Source organism: Canis aureus, chromosome 20 (assembly GCF_053574225.1).
Source record: "Canis aureus isolate CA01 chromosome 20, VMU_Caureus_v.1.0, whole genome shotgun sequence".
Lineage (NCBI taxonomy): Eukaryota > Metazoa > Chordata > Mammalia > Carnivora > Canidae > Canis > Canis aureus.
Genome location: NC_135630.1, coordinates 49,780,237 through 49,793,381, shown reverse-complemented (window position 1 = coordinate 49,793,381; position 13,145 = coordinate 49,780,237). Strand labels below are relative to the sequence as shown.

The 13,145-nt window shown below is 33.3% G+C and overlaps 1 protein-coding gene across 10 annotated transcripts in view; it reads left to right on the top strand.

The window, feature by feature from the left end:
• The window catches only part of LRP1B (LDL receptor related protein 1B), a 1,828,472-nt gene that overhangs the window by 1,263,496 nt on the left and 551,831 nt on the right, over nt 1–13,145 (top strand). For all 10 annotated transcript variants that reach the window (XM_077861563.1, XM_077861564.1, XM_077861559.1 and 7 more), the window contains 2 exons: nt 9,780–9,954; nt 10,781–10,875. In XM_077861563.1, the coding sequence (XP_077717689.1) occupies nt 9,780–9,954; nt 10,781–10,875 (270 nt within the window). The remainder of the gene's footprint in view (nt 1–9,779; nt 9,955–10,780; nt 10,876–13,145) is intronic.

Genomic DNA, 13,145 nt, shown 5'->3' with positions numbered 1-13,145 from the left:
CTAGTGGTCTGCAGCCTGACTCTGGTGGTAATTAATTTTTATCCTTGAGTCATTGTTTGGTCCAGATATTTTTCAATTATTGATGCTTTCAGGTTTATTTTTCTGATGTGATGAACAATACTAGCTGCTGTTAATGTGGCAAGCACTATAATCTTATGTAATCTTTACAAACCTATTATTAAGAATTACTTTCATTCTGCAGATGAGAAAGCTTAAGCTTGTGAAAGCTAAAACTCTCTCAGAAACAAAGTGAGGAAATAATGGAGACGCATTCACACTCAAGAGTGTATGTTTAGAGCTCCTGTCATGCTTATCACCCTACAATAAGAGAATTTGGGACCTCATCCTAAGGGGCTGGGTATTGTCCTTTAATGCTCAGTTGCTTCTCCTGAGTACTTATATACTGCCCATGATTATACCTTACTGGATAAAAGATTGTCTTCTGCAAACTCTAAGTTAACATAGCAAGAAATTAACTTCCAATTAACATAGTAAGAAAAAAGAAGATATCATTAGACCTTAAAGTTCCTTATATACATTGAGAGTTACATAGTTGAGTTTTTACATTTGTATCTGTGCTTCTTTTATCTATCATTTATTCCCCATATAGTGCTTTGATGTAATTGTTACTTTCTGTTTTTAAAAATGAGGAGACATTTAATTCAGGTTTGCCATGCTAGGAAATACCAGAGCTTTGATAGATCCAAGTTTGGATTGACTCTAAAGCTATGCTGTTCCCACCCCCCCCCCCAAAGTCCCTTTCTTTTGCAAATAAGAAACTTCAGCAAGTAGAGAGCAGAAACTTTATTATAACCACATGGTTTGTACAAATATTTCTTTCCCATGTTCACTTAATATACACTCAGCATACTCTGCTCAGTTCACCTAGTAGCACATGAGTGAAGTATATGGGTTATCCATCCCACTGACAACAGTTTTACTGGTTATTCTAAAATATAAGAAAAAACTTTTAGAGATAGGTTGGCAGCTGTATGAGATTCCAGGCTGCTGTCAATAAAAAGTCACTTTTTATTGGGAAAATTCTTGATGTATCTGATTATTCTAGGGCAAAGTGAATGGTTCGCCATTGGAAAATTAAGGATTCAACTTTGGGCAAGTACCATTGATTGAACAAAGTATTCTTTTAGTTCTAGAATCATGTACTATCTGAAAGAACTGGACTGTTAAGCAGATGCTAAAATGAACAAAAGGAAGATTAATACAAATTAGAAGTGTATCTGTTTATAAAGAACATTCATTTATATGGTAGGGAATTATCATATAATAATATGCTTTTTTAACTACAAAAATATAAGCCTCTTTAAATGTAGACCTTTTGATCACATTGCTACTATGTAAAATTTAATTCTCAATGATACTTTGAATCTCATTGGACTCATTTCAAAGTAGATTTCCTTTTATTATTTGAAATTATTATCCACTTCTGCCAAACATTATTTTGTAAGTGAGTACTAAAGATTGATTCATTCCCTCTATTTTGCAAGAAACCATATTTAATTGTACCCAGTAATAAAAATGCTTGGGGGGTAAAAAAAAAAAAAAAAAACTATTGTGAAAACTGGTCCAGAGAGAACGAAGGAAATGAAAACAGGTCAGTAATAACAGTGAGATCTAGTTTTTGGAGCCAGGCCTTGAATTCAAGTAGAAAATTTGGATAGGGAACATCTGTTGTTTTGCCTATTTCTGAATAGGATTTTCAATGTTCATTTTCACCCAGGAAATTTTTCAGTAGAAGAATGTCAACATCTGTGATTTAAAAAAAGAGAAAAGTTAAAAAAAAGAAAGAATAAAGGCAAAACCATACCTATAAATGCCATTTCATTAAGAACTATTATCTATAGCAATAAATGCTAAATGAGCCAAACTCCCTAGGTCTATTCTTTATATTTTTTAATGGATTTTATTCAGTTATTCTTGAGAGAGAGAGAGAGAGGCAGAGACACAGGCAGAGGGAGAAGCAAGCTCCACGCAGGGGGCCTGATATGGCACTCCATCCTGGGACTCTGGAATCACACTCTGAGCCAAAGGCAGATATTCAACCACTGAGCGACCGAGGTGTCCTGGCCCATAGGGAAATTCTATATGTGGATTCTATATGTGGAACATTAGATGGGTGGGGAGATGGCTTTATTTAGCTAAGACAGTCTATAACCTCAGGCAGCTTCATATCTAGTAAAAGAATGAGATATAAACAACTAAAGTATAAGGCTGAATGAAATATGGAGTTTAATAAGGGTATAAGCTACTTAGAAAATTAGCACGAAGAATATTAAGTTATATGGAATCATCAAAGTACTCACTTAGGAAATAGTCAAAATAGACCTGGGGGTAAATGGTAGCTCCATCACTCCAGGTTGCCATATCAGTAGTCACAAGCCCTGGATAGTTTATATGTAGGGAAGAACAAGCAGTGAGCAGTAACTAGACCTTCAAGAAGAATAAATTATAAGGTTAATGTGACAGCAGAGCACAGAGGGTCTTACACCAGGATGAGGAGCTAGTTTTGTAATTTTTTCCCCCAAAGACAATGGGAAACCACTGAAGACTTTTACAGCTAGTTATTGGTGATTCAAACTCTTTTGAAGATAAATTAGGTGGAAATCTAAAAGACTGAATAAAAAAAAAAAGATAAGGATTAAGGTATAAGGTTAAGAAATGTTCTAAATTGGGGCAGCCCAGGTAGCCTAGCAGTTTAGTGCCACCTTCAGCTCAGGGCCTGATCCTAGAGACCCAGGATCGAGTCCCACATCGGGCTCCCTGCATAGAGCCTGCTTCTCCCTCTGCCTGTGTCTCTGCCTCTCTCTCTCTCTCTCTCTCATGAATAAATAAATAACATCTTTAAAAGAAAAAAAGAAATGTTCTAAATCTAGAGCAAAAATTAGACTAAAACAATGAGAGGTATAAGAAAGTGACAGATATCAAGGTATGGTAGATATAGAAATAATCAAATCTGATGTCTGGGAGAGAGGTGAAGTTAACCAAATCATTGGAAAGATGTTGGAGACATTGATTCAGATGAGAACAAAAGGACAGCCTTACTTCAGACATTTTCCCAAATCAGGAGTAAGTTGTTCCTATAAAATATCAATAATGATAGGGTTAGGAGATTTTGAGATATGATTAGTGAAAAAGTTGCAATTCTGCTTCAAATTCTCTAGGGAAAAAAAAAAACAGTGTTGGTTTGGGACACATACATGTCTTAAAACTGACAACACCAAGACAATAATAAACACTAAATTGTTCAGAGTTGAAGAAACATAAACTTAGTGAATATGTACATAGAAAGGTCGTACATTATTTGTAATATTCTATTTCTTAGGCTGGATTGTGGATTTATGGATGTTTTATGAATTTGTACACCATGTGTTAAATATACTAATATGTGTGTGTATCTACAGCTTCTCACAGTTGCTAATAAATAGAATATTTAGTATTTACAAAGTTCCCTGAGGAAGCATTGGGAAGCTGTTACAAATTTGCTTAAAAAAATAAAAAATAAACACTTTGTCCCTAAGAACAGATACATAATTGCCCAGAAACCCACCTCAAATGAGTTTTGATTAGATATAACCAGATGCCTCAGAAATTTATGAGAGTTTGGATCTCCTCCTTCTTGCTCCAATTTCAGACAAGATGCTGGTATAAGCATATAAGCTGGTATAAGCATCAAGATGCTCCCCTCCTCTCTGAGTGGGGAGGAAAAGAGAAAGAAAGAAAGAAATTTCACAGAGAATTGACAGACATTGTGTGTGTGTATGTGTGTATGTGTGTGTGTGTATTTTCCATTTAGATTTATCTACACATTGACCAATTTATTTAATTACCCCATTCCTCTTTCATCTAAGGCCTTTTTTTCTGTCATTATTTTTCTTCTCTCTGGCTTAGGTCTTTTAATGTTCCTTTAGTTTAGTGATAATCTGATATAGTATCTGAAAATACATTAACTTAGCTTTTGTTTTTGAAAGATAGTTTTTTTTAATCACAGCTAAATACACATAAAATATATCATCTTGACCCTTTTTAGTGTACAAATCAATACTTTTAAGTACATTCACATTGTGAATCAATCTCCAGAACTCTCCATCCTGTAAAACTGAAACTTTATAGCCATTAAAAAACAGCCCCTGTATCCGCTCCTCACAACTCCTGATAATTCTACTCCTCAAGTATCCACCATTCTACTTCCTTTGTCTATGAATTTAAGTACTCTAGGAGCCTCATTTAGGTGGAATCATATAGCATTTGCCTCTTTGTCAAGGGCTTATTTGACACAGCAAGATGTCTCCAAGGTTCATCCATATTGTAGCAAGTGTCAGAATTTTTTTAAAGGCTGAATAATATCCCACTGTACGTATGTATCACAATTTTTATACATTCATCCATCAATGCACATTTGGGTTGTTGGTACTTTTTGGCTACTGTGAATAATTCTGCTGTGAACATAAGTGTATCTATAAGACCCTACTTTCAATTCTTTTGGGTATATACCCAGAAGTGGAATTTCTGGATCATATGGTAATTCTATTTTTAATTTTTTTGAGAAACTGCCATGTAGTTACCCACAGAGGCTGCACTATTTTACATTCCTACCAACATAGAAATGTAACAGTTTCTCCACATCCTTGTTAAAACTCAGTGGTTGTTTTTGTTTTTATAGTAGCCATTTCAACAGATGTGAGGTGATCTCTAATTGTGACTTTGACTTGCATTTCCTAATGATTAGTAATGTTGAACATCCTTTCATGTTCTTCTTGTTGGCCATTTCTACATATGCATTGGAGAAATGTCTATTTCAATCCTTTTGCTCATTTTTTTAAAAGTAAAAATGTTGTTTTGTTCAAAGGTAGATGTAAAGATACTTTTGTTGAATACAAATTTCAGGTTGCGTTATTTTCTCTCAACACTTTGCAGATATTATTCCACCGTCTTTCGCATTCTTTATTGCTCTTGAGAATCTTGTGTTTATCTAACTATCATTCTTTTTTTGATGGTGCATCTTTTCTTTCTAGATGTTTTTAATATTTTTCTTTGTCTTAATGACAATTTTTTTTATTTAGCCACCTACAGTCTGTTGTGCCTCCTATGGGATCATGTCTTACATCAGCCTAGGGAGGAAAAAACCCTCAAATATTATCTCTGACCATTTTTTCTAACCTAGTCTATTCCCTCCTTAGGAAACTTTGACTAGATCTACCAGACTATCCATTCTCCAACTCATTTAACCTCCTTGCTTCTCTGTGTAGGCTCTGGCTGACTCCTTCAATTTGTTTTCAGTTTACGGGCTGAATTGTGTCTAAGCTGCTGGTTAATCCATTTAATTAATTGTTCCTTTTTTAATATCATGTAACAAATATTTAAAAGTAATTTTTGGTTTGCATTTATGTCTTCCAAGAGTTTTGTTTTGTTTTGTTTTGTTTTTAATAACATATTGGCAGGGCACCTGGGTAGCTCAGTTGATTGGGTGTCTGACTCTTGATTTCTGCTCTGGTCATGATCTCATGCTCATGGGATTGAGCCCCACATCAGGCTCTGCACTGCACTCAAAGAGGAATCTTCCTCACCCACACACACTTTCTGTACAAAATAAATAAATCTTTAAAAACAAACAAACAAATAAATAAATTATTGGCTTTTTTATTATTTCAAAATATTCTTTCCTTCAAAATATTCCACTCACTTTTCTTTATCTTGCAAAATAATGTAAAAACATGTAGGATTTGGAGGTTTAAATCTGTTGTTAATTTTCTCTTAACTCTTGGTCTTATGTTTCATTTCTTTTTGTGTTTTATCTCTTATTCTGATAATGAGAATGACCTCAAAATTGGGAATTTGAATTTGCCTCTGCTAGAGAAAGGAGGAGTCATTACAAACTATAAATCACTTGAATTTGGTTTATCCCCTACCTAATTAGTGGATATCTTGTTTATAAATTAGTAATTTCTTACTCCAGTATAGACCTATACTTAAAGTTTTTGCTTATTTGTATTATTTGGTTTGGGCTTGGTTTGGTTTTGTTGTGTTTTATTTTCTGTACCCAGAGAAAAAACAGAGAAAATAAGTCTTGTTTTTATTTTTAAGTTATTATTCTTTTTAAGCAGGCAGGAAGATTTTTTTTTCCCCATTCACCTATCAGTAATAATATCTACCCTTCTAATATACCTAGTATTGTTCTTGTGTAGCTCTCCTAGTCTTTGTGCATTTAAAGACTGAACTCACTGTACTAAGCAACTATCCACAAATCTCCAGATCCACAAATCTCTAGATTATCATTTGATTTGATTTCCCAAGTTTTTGTCCCTGTAGCTGCACCAGCCTCTGTATTCCTATTTGCCTTCCTTTATGGTTTTAGCTAACATACAAGTCTGTGTTAGCACTTAGAGACTTTCCTGTCTTGTGAATTTGATAAATAATTTAAAAGTTACAATTCATCATTTTTCAGAGAACAAATTGCAATGTCTAATCTATTTTAGTTCAAAAGATAAGGGTCCCTGAATATAGAAAATTGAACCCTCTGAGAAATTTGCTCAGAAGTCTTTGACTTGAAAACAGAGGTTAAGAGTCAGATTTTATCATTTCAATATTTTAATCAAGGAAACAAAATTCACCAAATATATAGGAGCTTTTACCTCTCCCTACCCTTATGGTGAATTTACTAGGTCACTTAAAAACAAACAAACAAACAAACAAACAAACACAATAGATGTGGGTATTAGTTATGGTCAAAAAGGAAAAAAAGACAACATTTCTATTTTAGATTTAATGTTGAAAATGAGAAACTCTAATCTAGTGGATAGAAAAAAAGGTAAGGATAGAGCATGAGAATTAATATTGGGTAAGTATGTATTTAGATACATATGTATTTACTCCTAAGAATAAATTGAGGACCTTATCTGATATTTCTAACTCAGCTCAGATATCCTTAAAATTACAGATTGTTCATGTCATGAATCTATTCATCAATTCATTAAACATATTTGTGTTGAAAGCAGTGTTGTATACATTTGGGGAGGGAAGCTACAAAGATTAGCTAAGTTCCTACCCTCAAGAAGTATATGTGAGAGTAGTACTATGTCAACAAATAATTATCTAATTCATTAAGTACAAAGAAATTGACCAGATATAGTCTTGTTGTGTTAGGTAGATAAAGACAAACTTTCTGGCTGGGGTATATAGGAGAATTGATTAGATTTTTGTGGTTGAAAGGTGATATTGCCTATCAGCTAGACTATTTTTGTATGAGATTCACGTAAGTGGAGATGTGATAAGGTATGAGGTACAGGTAATTCCCTATTGGTTAGAAAGGTCAGGACAAGTCTGGAAATCTGAAAACATCAGTATGACTGATGAGGTAATTGGTTAAAAATAGTGAAAAATAAAATTGGAAGCATAGTTCTATTCAGATTATATAGAAAGCCAGGGTAAGGAATTTAGACATCACTTTCTGAGTGGTTGGAAGTTGTTGAATATCTTTGGGACAAACAAAGGTCATGATGCAGAGCTCTCCAGTCAGAAAAATAACTTGGCAGCAACTAATCATTTGGTTGCATGAGGAAAAAGACTGGATTCTATTGCAATATTAAAGACAGAAATAGATTTGAAAGAGCATGAACCAGAGAATTGACAAGGACTAAATAGGTATTAATAGCATACATTTGGCTGTGCTTTCCAATTTAGGAGTGCAACGTATTCTCTAAACCATGTGATTAGGAGTCAATCAGAAATAAATTTTGAGCAGCGGAAAGAGCCAAAAACAAAAAAACAAAACCTTTGAGTAACATATATTTTAGAGGAAATGAAAACATATTGTTATTTTTGCCAATACCTAGCAACCCAGGGTAAAAATACAGAAAGTACTAAGTCTGGATTGGCAAAATACCTCTCAACCCTGCATTAAACTGCTTAAATAAACATCATCTAATGTGATACTCACAGCAATCCTGTGTATTATCTGTAATCAGCCTCATTTTCTTAATAAGAATGGAGGTTGAAATTTAAGTGACTTGATTAAAGAAAAAAAAAATAGGCACCCAACCTAGAACATAAAGCCAAATCTTCTCATTATGAATGCAAGATTGTCTCACAGCAACCAATTACGTCCAGAGGGGGAAGGAGAGGAAGGAATAAATATCCTCGGTGAGGCAAATAAATAAGTATCAGACATGGCAGATTTAGCTTTACAGAGGTGTTGTATTACTTTTTCTGAAAAAGAGGGATCTGGTGAGGGTAACTGAAAATAAAAAGAAATTTCAAGTGTTGGGTTGAGAAATAAAGCTCATATTCCAGATTCACCAACTTACCAGTAAATTAATGATGACAGATAAATTGCAGAGGAGAGATTGTTGATTAGAGGAGAATTGAAATATGGAGAATATCTCCTCAGGGGGCTGTGACTAAATGTTGTTTAGAAATAGTAGGAGGATTTTTGAGCAGAGAATAGGCTCTGTCAAGAGTGGAGGACATAAGCATGGGGCAGATCCTACCATGCCCAGACTACTGTTATGACCAACCTAGAACTGGGTTGACAAAGTCTCCATGTCTTATTTTGGTCTTTTAAATTTTGAAATAATTAGCAAATTTCACAAATCTGGTGGTTTCACTTTTCATATGAAAATCTAACCTCATGGCATCTTTTAAAAATGATAAAAATGGAAGACATAGTTTGAAAAGCTAAGCAACAGCTGCTCTGATACATGTGGATTGGAACCACTGCTTTGAAGCAGTGCCTGGGAGCTGGTTAGACTTGCAGAATGTTAGGCCCTCTCCTCAGACCAACTGAATCAGTCTTCCTTTTAACAATCTCTGAGTGTCTTATAAATTTGAGTAACACTGGCCTAAAGAGCCCTACAGTTTCAGTATATTTACCAGTAACAAAACTTTGTGAAATAAAGACAAAACCAAATTAAACTATTCAAGAGCCACAGATGGGGGACTAAGCTGGCCTACTTTATAGGTTAATGTGTTAAAAAGACTTTCTAGTAAATATATTAAAAAGATTTTATGGAATCCATCATTTTAAGTACTTGATTTTCATTTGTTTCTTTAATTAAAGCATACAATTGCATTTAAGCCTAAATTCTATCATTTTTAAAAAGGTGCCTAATTAAATAATCAAGGAATAACAACCTAAATATTCATATTGGCTGTAATGAATCGAAACTTAATTAGATTTCAGTAATTTCTGTAGAATTCACGTTGGAGGAATATTAAAAGGATTTTGTTTCTTTGCTCGTATCTCAGTCAATTTCTGTTAATTATCTATTTTGAAAGATGTTCAACTCGTGATTTTTTTTTTTTTTTTTAGGAAAGTTGAATTGTTTTATTTCATTTCAGGAACAAATTGGCACTTTAAAACACAAAATAGCCCATTTGTTGACGGCCCACAAGTACTTTTTCCTAACTAGAAAGATGTGCTACCAACTGGAGAGGCTATTACTCTAATTTGAATTTTGGTCACCTTGGCCCATAAGAGGGCTTCCTGAGTCTGCTCCTAAGTGTTTACTAGTGAATCATTGAATGTTAGTGTAATTTCAATGCTAATTGTTGCTTCAGGTTTTCAAATGGCTCAGCAGTAAAACATTAATGATTATTCATGTCTTAAGAAGGGCTGATAAGGGAATGAGATTACAATCTTGTACAATTTTAGCTAACAAATTAAAGTGTAAATTAAATTTTCCCTGAAACAGAAAATAACTTACTTGGAAAGTCAAAAAGGATGAGAAACGTCATTCACTTTTAATTTTCTCTTTCCTGTTTTACAGATATTCAGAGTATCAGAGGACTAGCAGTGGATTGGGTCTCACGTAATTTATATTGGGTTAGCTCCGAATTTGATGAAACACAAATTAATGTGGCACGACTAGATGGCTCTTTGAAAACCTCAATTATCCACGGAATCGATAAGCCACAGTGTCTTGCAGCTCACCCAGTCAGGGGGTAAAGTATGATTATTTTTTTGTAAGGTTTTTCAAAAATTTCACACATTTTGGCCCCGATTTTATATAAAAACTTTGTTTAATTCAGAGGGATTGACATATCAGCTATACAGTTAAAAAAAAAAAAAAAGAATTTGGAAATTGTAAAAGAGATCCCTGGTTAGAGATTTCTTTTATCTGCATAAAACCAGACTTTTATACATTTTTGTAAGATTTTGTTTATGTTTTTGAGGAATAACAGTTCAGAATAAAGAAGAATAGAAAAAGCAGATGAAAGGAAAAGTCACCAATTTCATTTCAAACACCAGTTGCTAATAGCTTACTTACTGCGTGCTGATGTTATTGTCACTGTAAATCAGTAAATCAGATTCTCCCATCTTCTAGCTAATCATCATGTATCCGGGTAGAGAGCCTAGGTGGGATTTAAATACTTTCTCTCCAGTGCTTTCAAGGGGAACAGCTGAATAGATTTTGTTTTCTTCTTTGGTATCTGGTTTCTCTAAACCGAGAGGATTCAAGCTTGATAAGTTACTTCATGGAAATAATTTACTGTAGTCATAGGTAAATATTTCAGTTGTATATGTTGGAGGAAAATGGAAGTGAGGTGATTGTCCTTTAATGACAGGAAAAAGCAAGAGGGGTGCTTTCTTCCCAGGCAGACATGCACATTACCATCCAAATGGCTCACCAATTTGGCCCCTTCGTAAAAAAAGAATTAATCCTACACCAAGAATTTACTTTGACATTAACTTTATTCCTCAGCGTATGTGTCTAGTTAACAAGTAGGTCTATATCTAATATTTTAAATCCATATCTCTTAAATTAAGGAAACTCTACTGGACAGATGGAAACACAATTAACATGGCAAACATGGATGGCAGTAATAGCAAGATTCTCTTTCAGAATCAAAAGGAACCAGTTGGTAAGTTGTTGGTTTGTTGTTGTTGTTTTCAATAATCACTGCAGTTTTTAATATGACAGATCTGTACTCCTACAATGTATATTTGATCTAGACACTGAAAGAAAATATTACAGATTAGTAATATACATTCAATCAGGAATTTATCAATCTCATTGAATCCATTGAGTCTGTGTTGGGTAAGGAGAAAACATTCTTTTTGTGGGTAAGAAGATAAGTTCTTTTGATATGAGTACTTTCATAATATCTTTAGTACTGAAGTCACTTAAAACTTGACATAATTTATGAATCTCTTACTCTCAGTGGTGAATATCTGATACACTGCTATAGTGGGAATATAATGTACTATGGCTTCCCCTGATTATCATTGTTGTGTCATTATTAATAATTATAATGATTTAAATATTCAGTATTTAGTTTTCAGGAGTTCTATTCACTATGCAGTAGGTTTGTTTGGTTTGTTATTCTACCTTTGTTAACCATTATAAATCATTAGGTAACACCCTATGGAGCTGAAAGAAAGCTCTGATGTATATTCGTAAAACATCTTTTAAAATTTTAACTACAAAGATTCTTTTAGAAGGTAATATGTATATATTTACACAGATATCTTTACATTATCTACATATATATTTTCAAATCCTAATCACTCTTTCTTCATATTTTCATCTATTTCCTTAAGAGGCAAGAATTATTGCATTGCCTGTTTGTAATCTCAAGTATCTTTTTAAAAAAAAATCTAATAATGAACTTAGATTTTGATATCATACTAAATGCAAATGATGAAATATACAGAAGAAAAACATTATTTTGCTTTGAAATGAACATAGTATATTTTTAAATTCTGGGGATGAAATCAATTCACCATAAAGCTTTTTAACAATTGGTCTTAGTTTTAGCAATGTGGTAGTATCCTTAGGTGAGGTTGTTCATTTTTACTAGTTATGATTCAGTAAAGGTGTAGTATCACCAAGATTTACAATAATAATTCTTTCCATGTAGTCTATAGAATAAACCTCTGATAGAAAATGATATTAACAGCTCTTTTCTTTGGACTGGCTGTTCTAAGATTTGATACACAATTGGAATTCAAGGTAGTGTTAGAAATTAAAAGCAAATTGAAATGCTAGTACTTCTGTGTTGAAAATGATAGGACAAAAGAAACAAGGGCCTTTACAAGATTAGGACCCATACAAAAGACTTAATTTGGACTCAAGCAATTCAGTTGGTGCTTATCTAGAATTGTTGAGAATATTTAATATGGAAAAGTGAGTATGATGAAAATAGTATGAGCAAATAAAGTCCTTACACTGTAATGTGGTAGCCACAGGTTACACCAAAGTGTTAATTTATATGCTTGTTTCTATAATGAGAAAACCTTATCTTCTTTAATACTAAATATTCATTCCCCTACTCAAAATAAATTTAAAAAAAATATCTAACAGCTTATGCAAAGAACATTTATAAGAAAAAGAATGTTACTGTTTATACTTTGTGGTTGACCCTCGAGTGTTATGCACTAAGTGATATTTTTAATTGTATATGCATGAGGATTCAATATTTAATAACAAATATTAGATGTCTATACCATTTCAGTTATTGTTATATTTGAAAACTACTCTAAAATAAATTCAAAATGGTACTTTTTAATTTTAATTTGTGGAAGATACACCACTTTAACCAAAGTAACCCAGAACCTCATTGCAAACTATGCCTTAAATCAGCATCATTGAATATGGCTTGCAAGTCATTCATTCATTCAATAAACAGATTTTTATTGAGTATCAGATTTTGTACTGGGCTTGTTGATAAAAATTTGACACTGCCCTTTCCCTTAAGGGACACAAGAACCTAAATCATTTTAGATTCCATTAAGTAAATTTACCTCAGTGACCTTCAGCAAATTAGTGTTAGCTTGGGTAGTACTTGCTTTCCTCATCTGTAAAATCAAGACAAAATGTCTATTTTATAAAGTTCCCATGAGGATCAAATGAGGAAAATGTATTAAGGGAACATCTGGCCTTTAATAATAGAATCTGTCAGGAGTAATAATACAATGTATATTGGGTCCAATAGACTGGAATATGAATGATTTGATTGTCTGCAGTATTGGAAGTATAAATGGTGTTCAATGAAGAATAAACATACAATAGAATCCGTAGAAATCCTGCAGAGGGAATATATATACCAAGTGAGCCTCTGAGATGAACAAATTATTATGCAAATGTGAGGATTTAACCTCTATATTATTTTGCTACTAATGCTAAGAGGTA